At 41.7% G+C, this 26,910-nt stretch overlaps 1 protein-coding gene across 3 annotated transcripts in view; it reads right to left on the reverse strand.

Moving 5' to 3' along the window:
- glsb (glutaminase b) overlaps nucleotides 1–26,910 on the reverse strand; it is a 37,535-nt gene that overhangs the window by 9,831 nt on the left and 794 nt on the right. The window contains exons 2-15 of one of the 3 annotated variants that reach the window (XM_071481611.1): nucleotides 21,474–21,570; nucleotides 21,154–21,275; nucleotides 19,400–19,529; nucleotides 18,123–18,202; nucleotides 17,317–17,480; nucleotides 14,586–14,644; nucleotides 9,267–9,299; nucleotides 8,297–8,355; nucleotides 7,043–7,109; nucleotides 6,183–6,233; nucleotides 4,795–4,971; nucleotides 3,646–3,777; nucleotides 2,452–2,544; nucleotides 1,653–1,939 (exon numbers count right to left, since the gene is read on the reverse strand). In XM_071481611.1, coding sequence (XP_071337712.1) covers nucleotides 1,793–1,939; nucleotides 2,452–2,544; nucleotides 3,646–3,777; nucleotides 4,795–4,971; nucleotides 6,183–6,233; nucleotides 7,043–7,109; nucleotides 8,297–8,355; nucleotides 9,267–9,299; nucleotides 14,586–14,644; nucleotides 17,317–17,480; nucleotides 18,123–18,202; nucleotides 19,400–19,529; nucleotides 21,154–21,275; nucleotides 21,474–21,570 — 1,411 coding nt within the window. In that variant the 3' untranslated portion in view covers nucleotides 1,653–1,792. Of the gene's footprint in view, nucleotides 1–1,652; nucleotides 1,940–2,451; nucleotides 2,545–3,645; nucleotides 3,778–4,794; nucleotides 4,972–6,182; nucleotides 6,234–7,042; nucleotides 7,110–8,296; nucleotides 8,356–9,266; nucleotides 9,300–10,313; nucleotides 10,468–14,585; nucleotides 14,645–17,316; nucleotides 17,481–18,122; nucleotides 18,203–19,399; nucleotides 19,530–21,153; nucleotides 21,276–21,473; nucleotides 21,571–26,910 lie in introns of those variants that run through there. The other 2 variants (XM_071481527.1, XM_071481687.1) reach the window with 2 other exon arrangements.

A 26,910-nucleotide genomic window follows, 5' to 3' on the forward strand; every position in this document is an offset into this window, starting at 1 on the left:
CACAAACCATAGACAAACAACCAGCCACACACACACACACACTTTTTTTTTCCCCATCCAAACTCAGCAGTGGCTCAGACGCCTGTTCTCATCACCTCACCTCTCTCCGGAGCTTTTTGGTTCAGCTAACTTTTGATGCTTATGTTGCATCAACAACATAATCTGGAGGAATCACCTGTGGCCCTGCACACATAGTGAAATTCAGGCTTTACTGGAGTTTCTATTTTCAGTGTGTCATCTCTCTTCAAGTCGGCACAATGCACAACAGCTGTGTCTCAACCCTGGTCCAGGTTCTCAGGACTCCAGCACCTTGACCAGTTCATGCCTGTTTTATATTCCATTAATAAAAATATGGATGGGGCAGAAACGATGTTACAATTCAACATTATCCCATTTAATGTTTACAATTAAAAATTATTCCAGCACATACAAATGTGCAGTAAAATCTCCTGCATCGCCTTTTCCTTTCAGCGTCCAGCATGTGAGACTGGAAATACTGTAGTGTTTGTGAACGTTTCGTGACTGAGTCACAACAAACACGCAGCTGATTGCAACCATTGAGCCGCAGCAAAAACTGTTCAGATGTGTCCTCAAAATAATGAATTCTTTGTATTGATGCGTTTACTTTCATGTGTCTAACCTGAAACGTCAACGACTTCCAACAACTTCTCTATATGAAGCTAAACAGAAAATTTGCCTGAGCTCCTTCGTCGTCCAGTCAAGAAAAGTTTAAAAAAAACTTTTGTGTGGCTGAAGGAAACTCAAAAGAAAATTTACTATCGGTGCATCCCTAACATTGATTTTACTGTGTGTGTGTGTGTGTGTGTGTGTGTGTGTGTGCGTGTGTGTGTGTGATTAGAACTGAACGTTTGTCCGTGTTTCAGTTCAGCGAGTGGGACCACGCAGCCTCCGAAAGCCGAAACACATGCGTCATTAAAATCCCTTCAAAAATGAGAAACTTAGCCAAAGCTGAAGCATTCACAGCTAACTGATATGTTAACAATATTCTCCTTTGACCCAAAACCAACGCACAACGTTACACAGCCACGTTGATCCTCTCCTACAGTACATCAGCATCTGCATTCATGTGCTAATCTCTAGCGTCTAAGGCCTCAGTGTGAGCTACAGGAAGCATCATTCAAAGAGAGTAGTCTGTGTATTTAAGACTGTGGGTCTAAAGACTGAACTGCACTGAAGCTCCACACATGCAAACACACTCATACGTCATTTTTCTTCCTTTCGCTAAAAATAAACATAGAATTTCAAATCAACCCTTAGCCTACGTTTTAAATAGGATTCTGATGAAATAAAAAAAAAACAACAAACAATAAAAACAACAAAAAAAACAAAACATAAAGAAAATAACATTGGAATAAAGGGGGTGAGATGAAACAAGAGCACAACCTGTACACTGTACATCAGATCCTACACACACACACACACACACACACACACACACACACACACACACACGCGCGCGCGCGCTAAGGCATCAAGCAGGTGGAGGCTACGAGTTCATCTGGAATTCAGAGCAAAACAAACAAGCAGTAACTCGTCCCATTTTCCATCACAGATACAAAGAAGAGAAGCTTCCCAGTCCGTCCACACATGAAGTGCTTCACAAACAATAAATAATCCTCTACATTTATATATAAATATCCAGGGGCGGGGGAGGATGGTGGTGGTGCTGCGAGAGATCAGGTGAGGTGGGGGTGTGCGGGACAATGGATCTCCTTTTCCTTTTTCCTTTTTTATTTTTATTTTTATTTTTTTTTAATTTTTTTAAATAGTTTTACTCGCTGACAGTGTCCATCCTATAGACTACAGTGGTGGAGCTGTCCTGGTGCGACTCAGTGGGGGACACCTTTTTCCATAGAGGGGCTTTCAGAGCTAGCTCTTGTTGGAGGCTCTCGTAATCCATGGGTCCGAAGGAGTATTGCTGTTTCAATTGACACGGATAACAAATTAGTCTCAGTGCCTCAGTGGGTGTGTATGTGTAGTGTGTGTTGTGTGTGTATGTGTGTTGTGTGTGTGTGTGTGTGTGGTCTGCAGCAACAACAATCCACTTTTCGTCAGCGTGGGTCTTTTGTTTAAGACAGCTGATGCACCAGAGAAAGGTGCAAGTTGACACTTTTTGTTTTAACAAATTTAGGTAATTTAGCTTCTGTTGCTGCAAAGTGAACAACATGCGCCCACTGTAACGACCACACTAGAAAGAAATGAGTGAGTCTAAAAAAAAAAAAAAACACCTGCAGGGAATTCAGAGAGAGGCGTCTGTGTTTTTTCCCTTTGGGTGTACGTTACAGTTATGGAGCTAAATACCAGCCTGCAGCTACAGATCAGCAGTGACCTCAGTGTCACCCACATTCCTGGAGAAGGTGAGCCGATCAGTGTTTTGTTTTGTTTTTTTTTCTCCTCCTTGCCTCACAACAAGGTGTTGTGCGTCCTTACCCGCTGGTCCCCTCCTTCTCTGCGAGGGTCGTGCTTCTTGGCAAAGTGCCTCAGGTTGTCGTAGTTGTGGAAGTTGAAAAGCTCCACGAGGTCCTGGAACGAAAAGGTCGATAGATGCATCAGGAAGGTGAACACAGCTTAAGTTGTTCTGATTCTAATAAAAGTAATAGAAACGGGTCTGATTCTGCCTGAAATACTGGATCAGGAATCAGCGAGTATGTGTCCAATAGCATCTCCACACATTACTGTTTAGAATAAGGTACAATAAAATCTTGAAATCATGTGACACCCGGGATATATACCACTATCAGAACTTGTTGTTCACATGCTGACTGTGTGCTGTTGGCACCCAGCTCACAATAAATACTCCAGGTAATCATTAATCAAATTACTAAACAGGTTCAGTCACTCTGAAAGTGTATCAGCCATGAACACTCAAGGACGCTGTTGCACAATTTCCAGTTATTATTAGCTTTTTCTCCCCTGAGGGATTTTTATCTGTTTGTGTACAAACACTTATTTAAAGGAGATTTATTTACATCACTGGTTTGGAAACATTTTGACTGATAACACTGAGCTATTCACTGATATGAAGTTTATATTCTCAAAGGTCAACTTCTCATTTGACCTTTAAAAAGGCTTTTTTATGAGTTTTCTCTGCTGCCAACGTGGTTTCTTGCCGGGGGCAGGTGGTGGTGATGGTGGCATGAACTGCTACGTCTTCGGGGCAGATTGGAGGCTACAGTGAGTCACTACAGAAAGTAATGAGACGAGGGCTAACTGGTTAGCATGCTAATTTCAGTAGAAGAAAATACGTGATAGAGACAAGGTTGCTTTCCACCTCTGGAGACAGCTGTTGGTGAGTACAGGTTAAACTCACAACGTTTCCTCTAGACTGGTAAGTCAACAGCTGTTAATGCTAATGTTAGCTATGTAGCAATAGCAGAACTTACAAATAGCCCCTTTAAGAATTGCACATCTAGACAAAGCAGAAATTTTTATGAGATCTTGATGCACTGAGTGACTCTGTTTTCTTATGGTGCATATATTAACAAAACACTTTCAGCTCTGACAAAAAACCTTATTATAATACTGGAAATTAATTTTAGCTCTGCTGGTTGCAGGTGTTTCTACTCCAGGCTCTGATCACGCTTTCACTCGTCAGGACGCAATGATCTGCTCCTCTGTTCATACCGTGCAGAACTGTATTCCTCTGACTGAGTTGCCCAGCTTGTCAAGTGGAGGCGACCAGCACATGATGCCCATCACGTTGGGTACAACCAGCAAGATCCCCCCCGCTACTCCAGACTTGGCCGGCAGACCGACCTGCAACAGGGAAAACAGACGGGTTACATAACAGAAGATGGGCTGTGCGTGTCTGCAGTATCAGCATGGCAACAACACAACGCTGAGAGTGGAAAGAACAACAACACAGCTTCAATTATCAGAGCAATCCGATTCTTATCTCCCTCCTGCTCATCCTGTGATGCTAATAATGAAGAACCTTTGCAAATGTGTTTCCATAAAGATATTTTTCTGCGGAGAATGTTTTTCAGAACAGAGGTCACTGTGTCTACCAGAGTGGACACTGTTTCCAAAATCCGACTCAAACCTAAAGGAACAAACACTGCAGTTCAGATCTGATCTATCATGAGACACTGAAGAGCTGAAGATGTTCACACGTTGCTTGATCTCTCCGCACTTCTCTGCTGTCGAGACCTGTCTCGTTAAAATAAACCGTCTTATCACAACAAACACCTCAGCTCAGTGGACCATGTGATATGACAGCTATGTGCTGCTGAGGCAAATTAGGCCTCTACAATATTGTGGAGGCACAATGTGCTTGTATCAAGACTTAAACGGTTCCAGTAAAAAGTTACAAATTATTTCAACAGAATTTTTAGATTATTTCAATATTTGGTCAAAGTGACACTGATCAGATGTACATGGACAAACTGAGTCCTCCATTGTGTCTATTTCCTCTGAAGGGTTTGTACAGTCTGAGCTATGATCATGAAAATTCATCCCAGAGTCAAACAATGATGCGAGCAACAGGACTCAGCTGTAACCAATGAGGATGCAGAAGAGCAGGACCAGCAGTTTGTAAATCTGTGTTTAAAGTCCATGTAATATTTTACTGCAATAACAGTTAATTTAAAACTAATGATTTACTCAATTACACCATTTACATCAGAGAATTAAAGAAGACACGTGATCAAAGAGCTCCAGCTGAAGGGTGAAACTCAGTCACTGTGGATGTCGATGAGTTAAAGCATAAAAAGTCGTCTACTCGACCAGATCAGCTCTGATTTGTCATCTTGTGAAAACGGGTCTTCTACTCACGTGGAAGGCGAACTGTCCTGAGAAGTCATACATGCCGCAGGAGTGCATCAGACTCAGTGTGTTCCTCACCGCCTCGGGGCTCAGCACGCGCTCGCCCGTGATTGGGCAGATACCACCGTTAGCCAGGGTGGCTGCCATGACGCTGGCACTCTCACAGGTCACCTCAATGGAACAGAGCTGCGGGTGGGGGTCACACAAAGGACAGTTTATATCAGTCTGACATGATTGAGGTGAAAATGACCCTGAAGTATCTGAGCTGGTCTAGTTCTCTAAATGACAAGGAAAAGAGCTTCAATGCTTCCTATCTTGTCTTCTTTAGCATAGGAAACACCAGACCCTCCTTCACAAAATTAAAGGACAGAATGACGTCCCACAATTCCTTGCTGCTCCAACATCCTCCTCCAGTGTGTAAAGCACTAAAAAATTTTTTTTTAAATCTAATGAACTAATGTATAAAAAATGTCAAACGGGCCCATGTCAGGAAACCCTGTGTACTTGAGTCTGAAAATAATTCATTCTGGTCCTTTACTCAGTTCCTTATTTTGAATGAATTATTATTTATATATCAACTTCCTTTCATATTATCTTATTTCAACATTTCAGTCCTGTTTGCTTAGTAGTTGTGGTTAGAAAAGGAGAATTTATCGTCCATGTGTTATAAATAAAGGTACAAAAAAAAAGTGAAGTCGGTTTCTCTCCACACCGTGTTTGTCTTTTCCTAAGTCCTTATGACCTCTCCTTCACATCTTTCCTTGACCTCAGGACCTTTTCAATCGAGGTCAAGGAAAAGTGGTTAGGAAAGGAGATTAATTTGACTTTTCGGCCGCAGCCTTGGTGGAGGTGACAAAAAGAGACATGACAACTTCCACACAGAGCGAACGGGCTCATCGATCAGAACCATCAGACTCCAACACCATCATCCAAACATCAAAAGAGGGATGATACTTTTAGAAGTGAGAGGGGAGAAGTGGGAACATTCACATGCATGTTTCCCACTAATGTTTGTTCTTCTGTGTCATTATTAGTCTGTTTGTCTTTGTGTAAGTGGTTCCTCTGTCCTGGAGAGTCTCAGACTCTTGGAGAATCTATGATGAGGAGGCTCTGGAGGCTCATGGTGGAAAAAAACACTTCACAACATGTTGGGTTTTCCTTTAACTTGACACATGTTTCTGGCAAAGAAGCCGCTTGTAGCACAGACATAAGTAAAAATGTTAAAAAATAGAAACAAAGGGACACGTGGGTGATACTGGTAGAAGCAGAAACAGGATCAGGGATAAAAATCAATAACAGATGAAGAGCAGAAACAAAACGGGAGAACAATATTCTGCTGTTAAAAATAATACGAGTTGAAAACTGATACTGAAAAGAAAAATCACTGCTTCGCTCACCTGAAAGTAGAAGTCCAGTACAGATGTCATGTCTGTCCCCTCTGGGAAACACTGCAGAGAAACACAACAGTTTAAAACACAGATGAACATTCATCAGCCACCGAACATTCACATGATGCTGCAGATACAGAAGAGTCAGCTGAACTGTTGAGGAGCCTCTGCTCTGGGGAAAGATGAGTGAGACTATCAAAGGTTTATCAGAATCAGGCAGTTCCTCTGAAGGTAAGTGTAAATTAAAGAGCTGAGGGGCAGAACAATCTTCAATCTCCTCACTCATACAGGAGGATATTTCTAATTTATCTGACAGGGCATTAACTTCCTTCTACAAACTTTCAAACAGAAATAAATCGTGCCCCACAAAGCTTTTAACTTAGCGTTTTTCCAACATCAAGACTTGAGTTAAACTTTAAACTCAAAAGTGACAAATATATATCATGCACTCCACACTGAGAGATTTATTTAAAAAAATAAAAACACTGCCGCTGGATCAGTTTCTGCACCAAGTTACCAGAAGTGAAGCCAACATCATTACACACACATTAAACGTGACAAAGTGTGGCATCAGATTAGGTCATTTTACACATAATGAATCATCTCTTTATCTCTTGTGGCATCAGCTGACAGACACTGTAGGTTTCCTCCATTAATTATGGATGATGCTTCTATTCTTGTAATCTCATTAATCTCTTGTTTTGACTGTTGGTTTTCACGTGAAACACTTTGCAACTCTGTGTAGAAAAGTTTGTAGGTTTTTTTTAGTCGGTTTCATTTTGTTTTTACGCTCTCGGGCTGAGAAACAAAAGGAGAGATATCAAAGTCAACAAAGTCAGCAGTCAGGTGTGACTCATCCGAGGTCGAACCTTTTTTTCTTTCAGGTAGTAGCCGATGGCGAAGTTCCTGTCCCCTGACTCACGCTCCGACTGGAATCTGCCACACAAAGAGCAGAGCACTCCCATTACACAGAGGAAGGAAATGTTTGCACTGTGTGTGTGTGTGTGTGTGTGTGTGAGTGAATTCCCTCACCCACACCCCTCATGTGTACTGTACAACCACAGCTCTTCTCATGCTCCATGTGATGAAGCTGTAACGTGAGCCCCAGGACTCGGGTCTTTTTCCAGAAACATTGTTAGCATGTGGTGTCATCATCACTCGTGCACATTCAAGTGACCTTCATGACACAGACCCCGGCTCCAAACCTCACCCTGAACACAGTGGCTGACAAATCAATAACCACCTTACCTCACTGCCAGTTAGCTAACGCCAGAGTTTGCTGGTTAAAATACTTTGACCTGCCACAGCTCTTCATTTATTCTAATGATAAATATCCATCGAGCTTCTGTCCTGACTGAACATCCTGAGCATTCACTCTCTCTGGTTTCATCCACTCGTGTCACAGTCTTTCTATGGAAATACTTTTCCTATGAACAGTCACATCTTCATTGTGTGCAAATGCAAACATATGTAAACTACATGGCCAGGCTGACGGTGCGTTAGAGGCAGGTAAATATCAAACGTGGCAGATCTATAAAGATGTTCAACTGCTCTAGAGCTTTACCTTCCTGTCACAACAAAGTGAAGTTTAGCTCTTTCTGATTCACTCAGCTGAGCTGCAGCTGTGGGTGTGTAGGAATACGGTAGTTCAGTGGTTGAGAAAAATGTAGCACCAAAGGAACCTGCTGTTTTGACGGGAAGATAAAGCGCTAAAAAATATTCTAAATGAAATGATCATTTAAAATGATATTGGATTATTTCGGTCAGCGTCTTTTAAACATGTTAAAACATTTTGGTGTGAATCTACTGCAGGTAACACACTGACTACCTCACACAACCCCACATCAAATAACCCGAACTAACCCTTTAACGTGTGGGTGTGTTTATAACTTTGTTGCATCCGTTTGGGTGGAACAATTAACTAATTACTATTGTAAGTGGTACAGGACAACAAGTAATTCCAGCTGTGTGAGTGTGTAGGTCGTAGTTCCTCAGAGCAGATCACCTCGGACCAGTCACTGCTCTTTATGCTGTTGGTGCATTTTGTTTTCTGCTCCTCTGGTGATCGAGGGAGAGATTTATTAACTCTGAAAACAGAAGATTGAAGATTTCGAGGGACTTACGTGGCGTTGCTGAAACCCACGTACTCGTTTCCTGCCATATTTTTCAGAAAGTTCATGACCTGGAGGGAAAAACAGGAGGAGAGTGAAGAGTGACGACTTTATCAACAGAGGTTCATGGTACAAGGTTAAATTACGTGCAGAGCATTTCTACCTTTACAAAGGCTGTGCCCCCATTCGACACAACATACTGACTGTAAACAGCACGTTTACAGACCGAGCGTCACAGTAAACTGATGCTACTGTATTTAGAAATGAAGTATTTATGTGTCCCAATTATAACAAGATACTAATAGTATATAGTTCATCACATACAACTGTCTTAGTGTTCCCTTTAAATTACTATACAAAAAAAGCTATGAGATGCTTCTCCTTTTCCTTTGTGCATTGCACTATGGGAAAATCAACTAGGGCTGAACGGTATCCAAAATAAATCAATCAATTAATAAATCAATAATTTATTATATTATAGTGAATATTTTGGCAGATATTGTGATATGACACAGGATTTCAGGCCGATTGGTCATTTTTGTATTTAATCTTCATTGACAAAATAAAATGTAAAAGATGATGATGGGATATTTGTTGGGTCTGTTCTAAACAAGCATGTTGTTCCTTTACATGATTTATAGTCCGGAGCATCTCAGTAGCTCCACGATGTTTCATTTGTGATTTGTTATTGTGACACATTTTACCTTTATCAGAAAAGAAAATTGCAGCTCCTGAGATTTGGATATTGCACTTTTTATATTCATTCATTCAACAGCACATTTCAAAACTGAGCTGACTTTGTTTTGCCACTTTTCCAGTGTCCACATTCAAAACCTGCTCAGGATTTGTCTGTGATTTGGGACACAGCTTATGAACATCATGCGTCATATTTATCACCAATTTATCACCATTCTCTTTCACAATGAAACTAACTAATTACCTCAGTGTTTCATGACTTAAATGTTTGACTTCTTATACTTACATAGTCAAATTTTTCTGCGTTGCCTGCACCTTGCTGAGGACATAGGAGAAGAATGCGAGGTTAGCTCTTTTCATTCACAGAGGATAAACACAGCACTGATCAGTAACACTGAAATGATAAATCTACTGCTGAGAAATTAAAACTACAGAATTGAAGATGTGAATATTATTACAAATAAAAAATAAAAAATAAATCACATGAGCTTTGCCAGAGAATTATACAAGTACAAAATATTAATAAGATTGGCTTTCAAATAGGTTACAAAGAGGCAAGTCTTTTGGAGTTAAAGGGAGATTTAGTAGACATGCGTATTACCAGTTTAGCCAGTTAAAGAAAAACATGTCTCACCATTACTCACTGATTCCAAATATCACTGTCTGTATATCATATCTATAAGAGTGGAAACACCAGAACAGGCCTGACTGTGTGTGTTTCTACATAAAGTAAGACTGTATGCAGGTAGGTTTGTATTATGGGTTACCATAATGCAGGTGTGCGTGTGTGTCTGTGTGTCTGTGTGTACTGTAGGTCAACACGAGTCATCTGTGCAAAGAGCCTGTCGGCCAAAAACAGGGGGTAAGGAAGGGAGAAGAGGGAGGAATAGTCTTCCTCTGAGAATAAAACTCACAGCTTGGAGCTCAGTGTTCATTTATCAAGTCACAAGCTAGATGATGATGCTGCCTAGTCCCACAAAGAAAACACAGCAGAGGAGAAAAAAAAAAAAAAAAAAAGGACACGCATGCACATTTAAAGTGCTATAGCAATTTGACATGAGTTCAAAATACTGATCTCTTTATGTTTTTGATGGTTTTTGTTTTTAACTTTACATTTAAAGAAAAGCTTCATGTGTGACTGACGTACATTTCAAGTTCTACACTTTACTGTGCAGAAGAAAAAACATAAGTGACACTGATGGAGGTGTTAAAGAGTCACTAAATGGGGTTTCTACAGAGCTGATTGGAGGAGAGAGAGGAGGATCGGGGGGCGGGGGAGGGGGGGGGGGGGAGAGTGCGAGGAGATAGATATGGAAAAGGAAGAAAAAATTACCAACGTCATTTGACCTGCAGCAGCAGTCATTATTTCCCACAGTTCCTAAGTCTGGAAAATATGCAACAACATACAAAAACAGCAACAACATGTAGCCTTCAAGTACCATGTAACAACAGTGTTTTGGGGGCAACCATCCCATAGTTTTCCCCCCACCGAGGTCAAAGCGAAGAAGGGCAACCCGACCCACAGCTTGACATTTGTGCTTCAGTAAGAAAAACAAGAACAACACATTGAGACACTGGTGACAATGGTGAGCGGGTGTGGACACAGACACACGTTATCGTCTCAGCAGATGTGAGGTGATCTCAGTAAACAGTTGGCTGAGTGATGGAAGAATAACCTGTTCACACAGCTCTGCACTCGCTGCAGTTTGCGCAGCCTGCATCATAAATCCATCAGAGAAATGTTGGGTGACCTGTTTTACTTGACTTCTGCGAGTAGAGAGTAGAGCTATTGTGGGGCATTTAAATGTTCTTCTGCTTTATCTTTGGTCTGCTCGCACCACTGCCAGCCATGTTTGAGGAATAGTTCAACATTTTAGTTAAAATGCTTACACGCTTTCTCATGTGTGTGCGTACAGAGTCCAGCTAGCTTAGCATCAAGACTGAGAGCAGGGTGTAACGGAACAAACAGAAACATTCAGTCGATACTTAGTGGTTATGTGTTGGAACCGTTTCTTGGTACAATGATCACATGGTGCTTCTCCCTTGTTGTTAAAGTCGGTTGCCAGGTCTGGTGATGTCTGTATCAACATCAAAACCTGCTCACCAACTGTGTCTTCCAACCTGCTAACAATGCAAAAACTACAATTACTGCCTTGTGGTTGTTCACCTCTGTCACCCAGACTAGTTTCAGATTACCTGTTTAACCTGAGTCAGATAAAATATTAACCATTTGTGTGAAATCTTTGTCATAATTGCTGTGTGAAGTCTGAAGTAATGACTTAAAAGTGTTTTGTGACCTTTGACCTTTGACCACCAAAATCTAATCAACTCATCTTTGAGTCCAACTGGACATTTGTAGCAAATTTGAAGAAGTTCCTTCAAGTTGTTACTGAGATATTATCTCTGACATAAAAACACAGCGTCTATTGTCCACACAACCTCCCACTAAAACCTCAAATTACCATTTTTATATTCCAGTTTAGCCGTTTCCCTCTGCTCCCCAGCTAGCTGAACACATCTGGACCCCAAACACAACACTGTAAACACAACGTGGCCAAATGATCAAATGTACAGACACTAACATTCATTTTGAGCTGTTGTTGGCTCTTTTTGGTCTCCATCAACTCCTAATGGAAATATCTGGCTCTTTAGCTGCTCAACCCTCCACTGTGGTCACTACCTTTGTGTGTGACCACAGTGCAGCACGATACAGTGATGAGAATCTGGAGAGTGAATCAAATCTGTGAAAACTAAAAATGCTAAAATGTTAGGTGGAGTTGAGGAAGCTGCAGAGTAAGGTGATAATTCTTTGTTTATCTGGTGATAAGACTTTTGTCTGTTCCATCCACTGGCTGCAGCAGCATGAGACTAGCATCAGTCTTTTTTCCTTTGAGAGAAAGCAAATAAGTGTATTTCCCAAAATGTTGAACAAATTCAAGAAGCCAACTTACTCACTGCTGTCTGTGATTATTTTCATTCAACACCATTCACTCTAAACTTGTTTGACACAGTGTTAACTGGCTAACCAGCTGCAAATCCCGACGCAATATTTCATGACTTCAGATTTGTCCAGAGTTGAGCAGCGACAGAAACAAATTTGTCTCAATGACAGAACCTGTTTTGTCTTGAACACGATAACAGGAGAGTAAAATCCCAGACAGGAGCAACAGTCGGCTTCTAAACACCGCTGGTTAATGAGCAGATCACAACCCTGCTACCACAAACCAGATGTGTAATGATAACAAAAGTTTGGAGTCAAGGTTGAGTGTTTATTTATGATGCAGAGATGAATAATTCTCCTCAGTGCATCGCAACCTATATATTTTTAATTTTAAACTATTTGAAAGAAAAGAAAAATGTCTTCACTCAGTTAATGATCCTTCACTGGATTATTCATTAATCTCTGCTGAGCAGCACCATGTTTAAAAATTAACTTGTGTGGAGCCGACTTGAGAAACGTGCCGGGGTAAAATGGGTTACTGTGACAACTGTGTTGTCATCTTTGTTGTAAATGGACAATAAAAGCAGCAGTTTACCATATATCTGGGCTCTTGTCAGGATTTAGGGAGGACAACCACTTGCTCCACTTCTTAAGCAACTGGAAAAAATAGTTTTTTATGTCTGAGGCTCCTTCTGACTGGAATAACATAAACATAAGAACCAGAACATCCTGTTTAGATAATAATTGTTTATTTTACAGATGATTTTACTTTATTTTATTTCTGTATAAAAAACACAGTAAATTATACCTGTCTAATCTGTATATCTGGCATTTTCTCTGTGGCCATTTAGTGTGTGTACCCATTTTTATTTATTTTTTGATGTTTGTGTGTTTATTGTCTTAACTGTTGTGCGTTTCTTGACTTGTTAATTGTTACTTTGTTCCCATGTTTGTATTATATGTTAGGACCCCGTTGAAAATGAGATGGTTCATCTCAAGGGCTTTATCCTACAGAATAAACTCGTATCATCATCATTTACGTCGACCATCATCACACGGGCTTCGTGCACCGCAGTGACGACTGACTCAGGCTTGTAGGTTTGCTGTTACGGTTCAGCAGCACAGTCTTTAATCCATAATCCTAAAGTCTGCATGATTTACGACTATCTGGTCAAGAGTATCAGTTACAAGTTAAATATGTTTGTGATTGTGAGGTGATGATGTGGAAGAATCACAGGTGAAGAAACTGAATTTTAAAAAAAGGAAATGGGATTTCGACAACACATGGACACTGAAAACACACAGGCCCCTGACACTGAGACTTGTGACAGAGCTAATCTGGCGCCTATAAGCACAATAGATCCAAAGTCAAATTCAAGCTCACACAGGCCCCATGCTGCAGCATGCGTCTTAAAACAGGGAGGCTGAAGATCTTCCCTCTCTGGCTGGTTTATTCTCCAGTCAAATAGAAGCTAAAAATCACACCTCCAGGCTTTGATAACACATTGTTTCTCAACAAGGATGAAGCACATTCATTAGTCATTTAATTCAGTTCAAAGTCTAAGTGCTGGGCATAACAAAAGGTCACCTCCAGAAGAAGCTGCAGTCAAATATCAGCCATTGATTTTGACAAATTTTGTAGCAATAAACAGATAATGTGTCAACAATTAGGAAAATGTAAGAAGACGCTAATTTCAAGATATTAAAAAGCAGAACTCTTTCAGTCTGTGAGACGCAACAGAGCTGGTACAGTGAAGGTGTGTAGACAGCTCCTGTGTGAGTCTGTGTGTGTAGACGAGTGCTAATAATTCACAGCCAATCACAGGATGTAAAGAGAGTTTGGTAGAGATACAAGTTTTGATCACCAGCAGCTGCGAATGTGAGAACCTGTCAACAGCGCTGGGATGGATTTAAACCAGGTTCAGTCTTGTCTTTGTTTGGGGTGAACCTGAGAGCTGCAGCTTGTTTGACTTGATGGAGAACAGCTTATTTGTTTTTGTGACTTGTCTCTGTCACTACACCCAGTTACCTAAAAGAGGCTCAAACCGGGCGACACCAAACTCTGGTGAGACTCGATGTTATTCGACTTCCTGTCCCTCCTCACCAACAGACTGTTGCAGGTCTGTGTCTGACTCGCTCCCTGTCCAGGTTATTTTCAGCAGGGACAATAACCATGTGTGTGCTGGGGCGGCTAAGCACCCTTCAGGATAGATTAGCACAAGTCTTAATCACAGCAACAGGACACATGGCAGTGGACTAAGCTAGTGACGCTGAAATACCTGAAGCTGAGTCAAGAGTCATAAATATCTGAACACACTCAGTCTTATAGTTACTGAAGCTGTGACAACGCTACAAAATAGGAGCTACACAGATTCTGACAGGGTGTTAAATCAGAAAAACAATCGGGATTATTGTGAGTCTTCTAGAGTCGGTTTCATTGTGTTAAAACAAAAGTAGGTTAATTATTCTTATCTGCTGTCAGTGTTTACTGTATAATAACCTTCAATTTATCATTTTATCTCCTCCTTGATAAAACGGCTCAGTGAAACAAACCCTACAGGGAATTTTCTAGCTAAGGATTCAGTGGAAATGACACAGACTGGACATTAAAAACACACATGAAGAAGAAGGAAAAAAAAAAAAAAAGAGTGCTACTGCTTTTACCTTTATCAGTGAGGTGCAAACAATAGCGCCGGCATTCACCATGGGGTTGTGGGGCTTATCTGCAAAACAACAAGAGCTACAGTTAACACGCTGCAGAGGGTCAAAGTGCAAATGTTTAAAGTCTGAGAGCTCCGTCTATAGACACATCAAACAATAACAATCACACATTGATTCAAGAGATTACTGACGATAAGCTCATAATAATAATAATATCTGTATCACTGGCATGTTGTGTGAAGTAAACTGATCTTTGCGCTGAGGGATTAATCAAATTTTATTTTCAATTAGGATTTTGGCTTTTCAATGAGAACAAGATAATTGATATAAAACATTACAAAACTCATCCCTCCATCCACCTCCAGGTTATGTTTCGGTGTTGGTGAGCAACGTACGTAGGAGTGCGCCATCTTGAGCAGTTTGCTGGTTCAGAAACTTTCTATATGTCCTGTCAGATATCTTTAACTTAAAAAATCCAGAAAAAATCCAATGCTTTTTTATTTTGAAATCTGTTTTTATATTTGATGTTTTGTCTTTTTTGGTAGTGCTTGATATTATACTAGCTTTACTATCACAAAGTGTGCTGCCATGGTTGATGTGTTGCTTTCTTACTTTCTAAAACGTTAATAAAAAAGTGCGTTGTGAAATTATGATTAGGATGACTCTGTGTCTGTCACAGAAAATATTGGCTTGAGCATCCATCGATCTATCTAGTTAGCTAACTAGCTAATTACTTGTTTCTCTGTTGAAGAAATTTTGAATGTGAAAATGAGGATATAGTGAAGTCTTTCCTGTTCCTGTTAATCATTCCCCAGCTGTTGACATTATGTGACTTCTCACATGGTTAAACTAAGACATAACAGCTGCCCTCCATTTCCATAACCAACCCTGAGAGGAGCTCACTTCCTCTTCCTCTTCGTGGTGGAAACACTGGGTTTTTCCTGCACAGAGAAATACGAGGCAGCCAAACTCTAGCAGGCGTTGCAGTTTGTCGACTTCTGTCATTTGCAACTGCAACTGTGGCCTAACGCCAATGTGGTGGCGCTGTATTGTAATCAGCACGGTGCACTAGGGAAAGGCGCTGCCGAAACTGATAAAGAGGAAGAGAAGAGCTGCCTCAAGGAATTTCCTCCACAGAGCATCTGTTTGTTCCCACAGCAGGAAAGTGTGAGGCAGCGGCGCCCTGATATTTCACGGCTGTCCCTGTAACATAATCTGAATTTTGGAAAATTTCAATTAAAAAAATTTGTAATTCAGCCAAATCAAATAAATATCAAATAAAATTTTCAGCAGGTGCAAATTAAAAAAATTCTAGAGACATCAACAGTGAATTTGTAAATGTGACACAAAGGCAGCATAGGTTTGTTGTAGAGTTAAAAAAAGAATTATGTTCATTCTCGTCAGATCTATGGATTATTATTTTCAATTAATCAATTAATTTTGTCTTTAAAATGTCATGAAATTGAAAAAAGCTTAAGGCGACGTGTCCTAAATTGTTATCGTTTATTCTCGTCCTTGTGGAAATTCCTCTGGTTTCACTGGAACTCCTAAAATATGCTGCTCGTAAGAAGAGTTTGAGCCAGCTGAAGGTGTGGTTCACACGATTAGGATGGCACAACCCCCGCCTCGTTTTTGAGCCAGGAAAAACACTGCGAGCAAAACTCCACGACGAGAGAGGAAGCCTTCCTCCCTCTGAGATCTAAAGGAGGTCAAGTGCAGCTCTTACATCACCTGCGGCTCCTCACCGGTGTGTGATCGCCTTACACAACAGGACGGCCACGGGGCCGCGGGGCCACGCTGGCAAAACTCCCACACAGGATGTGATGACAAGATGGCTGCAGTTTAACAACCGATCTGGGGATTGTGGCATTTCCTCTGACAAACCAACTGCGACTCGGACCCCGAGATTTTGCTTCACATCAAAACATCCCATAAGTGTAGAAATATTATCCAGTAATCATGAGCTGAGCAGCCACTCACATGTTCAGTTTAACCCAACCAGAGCCGTTTAAAAAAAAAACAAAAAAAAAACAGTTTCCACAAATTCCTCTAGTGTCAGTGTCTGACTCATTCACTTGGCAGCTCAGCACATCTCTCTCTCTCTCTCTCTCTCTCTCTCTCTCTCTCTCTCTCTCTCTCTCTCTCTCTCTCTCTCTCTCTCTCTCTCTCTCTCTCTCTCTCTCTCTCTCTCTCTCTCTCTCTCTCTCTCTCTCTCTCTCTCTCTCTCTCTCTCTCTCTCTCTCTCTCTCTCTCTCTCTCTCTCTCACTGATGCTAGATCTAGACCATCCATGAGCACTGATGAGTCACTATCTGGGTTTTTTAATGACAGACCGTCCCTCCTACTGTCACTGGGGTCACGGGGAAGTGTAGCAGTCTACGTACATGTGGGCCTGGAAAAGCAGCATCGAAAACATTCTTCTTTAGACGGCCACGCGCTTGTTTACAGAGCCGATGCCAACACAAACGGCTCTGAATCGTTACATCACAAGGTGATATCACAGGTTGTCGCTGGCAGTTTGCACACAGATGATGCAACTTCACTAAGATTCAATCCCACTCACTTTGATTTGAATAGTAACAATGTTATTCTGCAAAAACAGGAAACACTAACTAAACGCTGCCAAAGCCCTCCGACACCACTTCATCATCAAACTCACATCGTCAGGTCTCCCCTCACACACATTTGTTCTTCAGAGAGAAGTAAAGAAGAAAAAGAAAACTCGAAAGTCTCACCGTCTTCATTCAGGAAGAGCTTATTAAAGCGCAGGCCGCTGGGCTCCTTTCCAATGAAACTGTGCACGTACTCTGTGCCATGGTCGTGCACAGCGACGGCGTACTTCAGGGGCTTGACACAAGACTGCAGACAGAAGGGGACCTTGGTGTCTCCCACTGTGTGTCTGCAAAAGACAAAAACATAACATATTATCTGAGCAGGCAGAGCAGCTGCAGCGCTGATAAAGATGTTCAGAGTGAAAACGATGGAGGACACATGAAAACGTAAACACCTCGAGAAGATCCACAGAATCATGGAGGAGTATTCTGGGAAAACTCCAGTGACAGTGTTACAGCGTAATAACAGAACTACACGATCTGTTCAGCGCTGGTGTTATCTTTATGACTTCCTCTGTCACACAAACACAACATATGCACACACCTTTTTACAGCTGCCTATCACAGAACAGGACCATTACACTGAGAGGGTCTCCTCGAACTAGTTTTGCTTTTAATGGGAAACACAAACACACAACACACAAAGTTGCTAAAGGGATCTGACAAGTCGGTAAATCTAACGACAAAGGAGCCAAGCTGCTTGCCTGTGTCAAATCATTTTGAAAGAGCAACATCCAATGAGGAAACTCCAAGACCAAACATTAAAATAAATGAATAAAGATAATAATAAATATTCAAAAATCACAGTTAATGACTCAAGATTTATCCTTTGTCACATACATAGTTGAATAACTGGCAGTGAAATGTGAAATCTGGCTCCTCCTTTAAATGTGCCACAGCGAATAACAGACACACAAACAATGTCTCACCTCTGACCGTCGACTGTGCACAGAGAGACGGCCCACAGGTCAGGGCTGAATTTGGCGAGCTGAGGAATGTAGTCTGCGACCTGCAAGAGAGGTGAGGGAGTTTAAAGAGTGTCGGTGCAGCAGCAGTTCACCTTACACCTCTGACGTCTGCTCAGGCTCGTTTTTCAGTGGGAAGCCAATACGCCGATACAGCACACAATAAGAAGACGGACAGAGGTCAAATCCTCATCTGAGGATCAGGAGGAAAACCCACCCCGAGGTCCTCGTGTCATAGGACAAAGGGCTCTGTTCACTCTCTGTCTCTCATCTGTGCACAGTTGAGTTGTTGGCTGCAGGTTACAACAATGAAGATATTTAGTTGTGTGTATGCTGGTCAGTTACACACACACACACACACACACACAGACACACAAACACACAAACTGTTTCGAAATCAGCTGGCTGTGTGTGGCTGTGGGCTCAGATTACTCATCTGCTGACACACCTTCTTCACCGCCGACATTTCGACCTTTTCAAAGCAGGGAAAGCTCACGTGTAAATATTAACATTAACGATTGGCCCCATTAAGTGTCCCAGCAGGCCTTGCCAGTGAATGAAAAAACCAGAGGCCTGGAACTGGCTCACCTCCATGAACTGCAGCCATCATTAATGTTATTAAATCATTTGTGCCTGTCTGGATTTCACAAGTCAAAATGTCTCCTCTGAAAAGGACTACAGAGCCTTCTCTCAGCCTCAGGAGGGTGTAAACTACCACGTCCCACCTCCAGTACACATGCAGTCGCTACATGCTTTTCAGCTGAGAGCAGGAGCTTCAGTGTGGGCGGTTCTTAAAATCTGGGAATCAACGCCAATATTTCTCCCTTTTCATGATTTCGCTGCTCTCCCTTTTTAAAAGTCGGATTTCTTTTTTTAAGCTAGCACCTAAAATGACCCGACTCACCACACAGAAAGCTGCAGCCAAAGAGAATCCACACCAGTACGTAAGAGTGGCAGACAGCTCACTGCTGCTGGGAACACTACTACGATACTTTTAACATGATGCAGGGCGGATTTTTCCCTTGAGATCGATGGGTTCGAATCAGATCAGATCAGAGTGCTGCTGGTTTCCATCCTGGATAAGCAACCAAAGATTGAGCTACACTTTTGACACCAGCTGAACGCAGACGGAAAACCACGCTGATGGTAATGAACCTGCATGGGCTAAATAATAATAATCATGATGCACTGGGAGAAAAAAATAAACAAACAAAAAAAGATTCATGGATCTAAGGACACACCTGTCCTCCAGAGAGATTTTTGGCATTCTCATACAGCTCATCAATATGGGAGGAGAAGGACTGGAAGTCTGGGATGACGAACTTCTTGCGGAAGGCCTGAGTGAGCAGGACAATGTTGCTCTGGACACACCTGACGAACAAAAACCACAAACAGCATGCTAAAACACCGTGACTGCATGCAGTTAAAAGGAAAAGTTTGTCAACCAAGTCTGCCCTCCCCCCTCCCCCCCAAAGTCTGACAAACTTCAGTGAATGTCAACAGAGATGACTGATGAAGAAGCTTCATCGTTACACACTGATCATCTGCATTTTTGCATAGCTTGAGCAAGATTGAATCTATATTGTGATGAATAATGAATTTCCTCCGACTGAAGGAAACAATGTTCGAGACATTATCAAGGGCTTCAGGGTCATGTCAGTGTTCAGGTTTTAGTTTTAAAAGAATATTTAAAATTTGAACAGACATCAGTGTCAGTGACAGAAACAGCCTCCAGAACAAACTTCTCTTTAAGCCTTAATGTGTTACTCATACGATATAAATGCTTTTAAAAAGGTGGTTACATTAGAAGACATGAAACTTTGGTGAGTGAAAATTGGTTATCAGAGGGACTGGGGATTAAATTCAACTGTAATTCATCAGTTTGTGTATTTCAAGATATGCTATTATTAGAGCTATGCTATCCAAATCTTTATTCATCAGTTATATTTAAAAAAACATGTTGTAATAATGGCACTTGGGATATAAAGACAGAGTGGTCGGACTCTAAATATTGTCTTGTGGTTGAAGCTGTAGTTGGTGAAGAATAATTGTCTTGTTTTCATTTGTTTTGTCCTCTTGTCATTTTTGGCTTCACTGTTCAGATTGTGGGTCTTTGTTTTGTTCTGTTGATGTGGAAAGTTAAAATGTATTTATGGGAAATCTAAATAACTTCTTTCTCAAGAAAAAAGTAAAGAATAAATAAAATAAACACTTGACAACTTCCTGAAGACAGAAATCTTTTGACTTTTACTTGCATTTTGAAGAAAGGAAGGAAGTTGGGAGTTTCCCACTGACTTGAATCTAGAGATTTCTTTAAGTGAGCATCTAGCAGCTGGTTTACGACATAAACCAATGTTTTCAATATTTCTAGCCTGGCAAATAAAACCTTATTTTAGAGGCAGAAGGATAATTATTATACCATTACAGTAATAGATTCATTGGAATCTCATAGTTGAATCTTAATTCGTAACAAGCCACCGATAATGATCAAAAACCACAAATAGCTGAGGCAGGGTCAGTGGACTTCACTACCCAGCTTTCTGTTTTTATATTGTTTTTTGAACCTCGTCTGTCACTGCTTAAACTATGTTTTTAAAGTTATAATTATTATTATCATTCTGACATCATCATAAATAAATGGCATCTGGTAAATCTTATATTACTTCCATTGATTCTTCAATAACTTTTATTGCATTAAGAAATAGAAGAAGCTCATTCATAGATTTTGACAAGTCACACAAAAACAGAATCACTGCCCAAATGCTGTTTGATGGATATTTTTCTGTTTTGCATTTATGCAATATGCAAATTTCTACATTTAAGTATGTGAGAATTTGCGCAATAAAAAAATATGATCATCAAACTGCATAATACACTTTGAGCGGAAGTGAGCACATGTACTTGGGAAATGTGATTTAAAAAAAAAAAAGAGGCCCACCATGGTTGGTGTATATGATGGAAGCACTGAAACACGCCAGGAAGTGACCGGACTTACCTCTTGAACAGGTGCCTGTCCAGTGTTACGCCATCTGATGTTTTCTTTAGAGTTTCTTTGAGGGTTTCCATGCATTCCTTCAGCCGGGGGTCTCCAGTGCGAAGCCCTGTGGCCTTAAGAGCCTAAAACAATAGAATGAAAGTATAACAGTAACCGTACATCAATGTAAATGAGCTTGAGGCACATTTAGGAACAACTCTGAACAGAAACTACGTACGGGCAGCAACCAAAAACAAAGAGAAACTTGGTGTCACTTCATGTTTTTGCAGTTATGTGACCATTAGGATGGATGTTAATGTAGCTGAATCTGAAGGACTTACTGTGAGAAATTTGTGAGCAGGAATCTTCTCTTGACCTTCTGCGACTGTGTAGAAGAGCAAATCCTCCAGACTGGGGAGGATGCCTGCGTTTCTTCTTCTAGGTTAGAGAAGTGGTAGATGGACATGTGTAAGACGCAGCAGTTCCAGTAACATGAAAGTCCTCAGAGAAGTAACCTCTGCTAAAATGACTTTGTATATGAACTTTTATCCTTTTATTATTTCAAATATTAATATATCCTTCTGCAGAGATGATTCTGAACTACAGGACTGCCCTTTAGCACGAGCCACAATTAAGCCCGTTCCCACCTGTCCTGCCAGTGTAAACACTGAGCTTATCTGTGGCTGCTGATACAGTCTTATCACATTAGTGAGGGATGTCAGTGTGACACACACTGGAAATATGCAAACCAAATATAAGCATTAGCCACAGAGGTGCGTGTGTGTGTTTGATCACAGCCTTTATTATGTATAAACAGATTATATTACTTCTGCTGGCAGCTCTCCCTGATGGATGTTTTATAGTCAAAGCTGAACTGGTACAAAGGAGGGATAAATTAGCTACTGTCGTTTTTAGGTTATAGATTTATGGATTATAGTAAATAGAAAATTCATCTCCAGCATGAACAAAACACAAAAAGTTTAAATGCAGTTTTCAACTAACAGCTGCACTTCAGAGCGTCCACCTGTAAAATGTCAGTGATGGAGGCGGAGCGACCTTTTCCTTTAACCCAAAGTGCCGCCGTTTGCTTTTTCCACTGGACACACACTATTAGTGTGGGCACAATTAACAGAAACTGTTGGCTTCTATTGTATTCACACCACTCCATGATTCACTTGCTTACGACACTGTGTGTTGGGGAAAGCAGCAGCTACCACAATAAAAGGACAGGAACAAGACTGAGCAGTAAATAGATGACACCAATTAAATTAAAAAAAATATATATATCCCTTCAAAACAGACAATAGTTGACACTAAATACCAGCATCCCTGAATGCAGAATGGTGCATGGTCACTGCTCACGTACCTGTAATATTTAGATTATGTAAACACATACTACGTGTCCACTCACACGTTTTGGCGGCCGTGTCTGGAGCGGCGTTAGACCAAGGCCCAAATTCCACAAATTCTCTCGTCTTTACGCTGCTCAGCGCACTGCGGCTCCTGGATTAATAAAGACAACATCGTGGCCTGTTCACACACTGGCCGTGACACAGCAGCGGGATCTGCAGTGCAGCAAACTCAGCTCAGTACAGAGGAGGAGTCTCCGAATTTAGGTTTTCCCTTGTTAAAAGGAACAAGCAGCAGTTGTTGAGAAAACTGCTGCTTTGTGGTAACCAGTGCATCTTAATGTGCGACGTCATCTTCCACAAGTGGGTGGTGTAATAAAGCCAGGAAAAAGTTTTCAACAATCCCACCTCACAGCCTGTCCAGTCAAAGTCCTTTTCTTTTCATCAGCACATCTACATTTACTAATTCAAGTGTAATCCTTCAGTTTACACTTCAGAATGATCCCAGACTAATTCACTCATTTATATCCCACCCTCACATCCTGATTCTGAAGACCATGCATCACATTAAAGCGGCAACAACGCTTTTCAATTAACACATTTCCATGAAAGTACAAACTCATCTATCACACTGAAGCTTCACAGTGCACAGATTCAACGCTTCTGACCTAACCCTCAGTCAGAGCTGCACCGCGGCCACATCAGCATTTGAAATTCCAGGATTTCAGCCTGTGGCCTTCTCCCTGCCTTCACTCCCTCTCCTTCTGGCACATCTTTCTCTGAGCAAACACTCCACACACAGCCAAGGTAACAGCGCCTGAGCATGAGCACACAAACCAAGATCGACTAAAATGCCGTCTGTCAGGCGTGCCTAATTCAAAAGGGACTGTTATCGACCGGGCATCTGTCACTGGAACGCCACTTCCACACAGTAGAGTCAACAAGTGACCCGCAGAGTCACAAGGCCGCCGGGGAACTGGTGTGCAGGTGTGCATATGCATCGTGACATGTTTACGAGTATGTTGAATTAAGGACAGATTAATTGGTGGCAATTTTTTTTTTTTTGCCGAGTGTTTGCCGCTGAATGTGAGACTGAGACATTATTTCAGTGTTTGTGAAAAGCTCATTAAGCGCCAACACACTCTCTGTAGCCTGGGAAGTGTTTGTTTTTGTAGTGCAAGCACGACAGCACTTTGTGCAGCTGCTGCAAAGGATATGAGGGCAAATTAGGAGGTATTTGGGCAATTAAAGGGGCACTTATGAAATATCTCCATTTAGAACTTACTTAATTGCTATATAGTTAACCAGGGCAGAAAAAGTGGCAGCATTTTTTTTTTTTTGGCTGTAGGACTACTTTCCACCCTACCATTCGTGCATCTCTTGGACATGCAGCATTGATTTCTGCACAACAGTGATTCATGCTGCGAGTGAACTTCATCTGTCACAAACACCGACGAGCAGCTTACTGCTACTTGACAGGGCAGATGGATGAATTAGCACATATCCATATCACATTATCCTGTGGCTGGTCTGTTTGATTTTGGCAGTCGGCGCCAGCCATCATGAACTGAACTAGATGGGCAAATGCACCAGAGCGTGCGTGTGTAAACTGCACAGACAGATCAGGTGTGAATGCCTTGTTTCTCTGAATCTGCACTTTTAAGAAGCTCTTCCTCTTCACAGGCAGATGGCTTGGTCCATTCGCCTCTGGGTGACTGCTCATTTGTCTGAGCACAACTGGAGAGAAGATAAAGACTCGGCTTTGGTTTGAAAACCTATTTCTGCTCTAGAGTTGCAGCTCTGTGGGATTACAACATGGTTTTAATGCCCAGTATTTCATTACTTATACAGCACTCTGCGCAGTGTAACATACACAGAACTGCATCAAATCCTCTACGTCCTCTGCAGCTCCTGTAGCTCAGTAGAAGGATGCTGCACTGGAACATAAATAATCGTATATACCACAGGTGCTTTGAGGTGCAAGAAATGCTAAGATTACTGTACGTTCAAAGATGTGAAAGGCAGACAGCTTGCGCTCCAGGTTCAAACAGCAGACTGCAAAAAGGTGGCTTTCAATTCTCTGGCCTGAGAGTGTGTAAGCAAGGTGACATCAGTGACTTAACACCAGGCTTAGTTTCAGCCAGCAGTGTGTTACCGGCTTAACACCAATTTGTATTTGTCATGTGTATCGCAACTGCTGTTCATCCGTTTTTGACATATTAATCTTGCCCACCTCCGCCCATCAAAGCTGTAACTGATCCCATAAATTGCTCGTGGTATATGGCTGCGAGCCAAGGAAGCCCTAACTGTTCAAAATGTCTGTGGGGCCTTAAGGTACTAACCACCCAGCACCGTGTTTTCCTGTCAGTTATACCTGGAAGCAGCTCCGGTGATACAGATCTGTCTGCAGCTTGGCAACTAAACCCTGCAGTGTCAAAAAAAAAATGTAAACATTTTGCTCGATTTCAGAATAAAGGAACCAGAGCAGAGATTTCACTCCGTCTTGCCTATTTCAGTGTTCCCCGTTTCTCATTGCACACAACGGGATGTTAAGTCATTAACCTCATTTCCTTCTGTGGTTTATCTTATGAATCATCATCATCAGGGAGACACAACACCTCACGTGCATCCACACTTCCTCTGACCCATGAAAATATGAATCACAGGACAGAGCTGAAGCACTGAGAGCAGTTACGTTTCCAAGCGTGGTGTCATCCCGAACATGTGAACACATTCAGACTCGCCACTTCACGCCACGGTGAAAACACTTGCTTTGTTTATACCCGTTTTCTGTTTTCAACAAGATGTTTGTCTTGCAATGACCCGGAGGCTCTGTGACGTATCACCAGCTACACGGCAGGACCAGACAGAAGCAGCATTCCTGCCTGCAGCCATTATCTGCTGTAGCATGGAGCCTTCCAAAACATAAACTTTAAAAACTTAGTGAGGCTTTAATGCTGGGTTCTTCTTTGTGTTTCCACTGTATCTGAGTAGAATCCAGCCATGTATCAAACACTAACAATGGCCTGGACTTCTCATTGAAAGTACCTCACTGTACTCGTACTTGCATGTGATATCACTTCCTGAGAAGTGTGGGTATTTGGTGCCAAGAATTTGTCCCCAAAGAACAGAGAGAAAACTGAGATTAAAAAAAAAAAAAGCAGAACTTATGACAGAAACTACGCAGTATGTCAGGTTTTGGGAGATTCCTTCAGTGGTTATTAGACGTTGGGAAGCTACTGACCCAGAGAGGACTCTGCTTATGTGAAAGCAGACTCAGCAGTGCGGCATTTACATTGGCAGAGCAAATCCAACCCCTTCCTGAAGACACAGCCTCGTCCTTGTGTACCCTCATATCTGGGTCAGGAAATATCCCAGTGATTTTGGCAGCAGTGAGATCATAAAAACACCCTTCAAAAGGCAAATACATGCACTGCGGTCACTGTACAGCTGGTTTCGGGGAATAGGACTTGAAACGCGAATTGGCCGATATGGATAATTTAAATCCAACAATGGCAAATGAGATTAGTACTTTCCAAAACCACCAGCACTTTCATGCATGTCAGGAGAATACTGAAACAATGGGGCAATTCAAAAAATGCCAACAGAACAGAACTGGATCTAAAGTTCTGCTGTAAATCTGACTAAAGATGTAGACATCACCCATCAGCTGATTTTAAAATCAGTGGTGGGCTTTGGTCTAAAAACATACAAACATTGAAGTAACGTCATGGGATGGAGATGGCACTCAAAACCTTATATCAAATACTTGATAGGAAAACTTAAGAGTGAGTTGTAAGGTCTCATGTGTAACCATACAGAAGTGGCTTATAAAATCCACAAATGTGTCAAGAACTGATAAGAAGAACAGTTATGCACAAATGGTTTGCATGAAATTTAATAGATATTGTGTCTTAATGTAAATATCACATTTTTATTACTATATATTCAGTTTACCTCTGTCACATGAAACAGAGGAAATCACACACACAAGCCAAGACTTTATCTCTTTATTTTCCATTTCCTATCAGGCCGCTGTCCGGCTGAACCAGACAGAAAGCAGACCACCCCTCTCCAGCTGAGACCTGCTGCCACTCCACTGTGAGTGAGTGGGAGGTCACAGTAGAAACCACTAGAAGCCAGTCAGTTACCGGCAGCAATCATTCTTCTCACCAACAGGGCGAGAAAAATCTAACATCCTTAAGAGGTCTGACTCCACTGTGACAGTCCTGAGGTCACAGATTTTGGTTGAACTTCTTTATACTTTGACCTTCAGCTTCTTAAACTTGAAGGTGGATGCCCCCCCCCCCCGCCCCCCACCCTCACCCTTGACCCAACAACAGGCCCGGTGATGTTTCACTTTCAAAACTGCTGCACCACGCTGCGTTTTGTCTCCACAGGGAGAGGCAGCTAACCCCAGGTCCTGATG

This window comes from Trachinotus anak, unplaced genomic scaffold (genome assembly GCF_046630095.1).
Source record: "Trachinotus anak isolate AG129_WGS33_773 ecotype Australia unplaced genomic scaffold, CSIRO_AGI_Tana_v1 ptg000001l, whole genome shotgun sequence".
Taxonomy (NCBI): domain Eukaryota; kingdom Metazoa; phylum Chordata; class Actinopteri; order Carangiformes; family Carangidae; genus Trachinotus; species Trachinotus anak.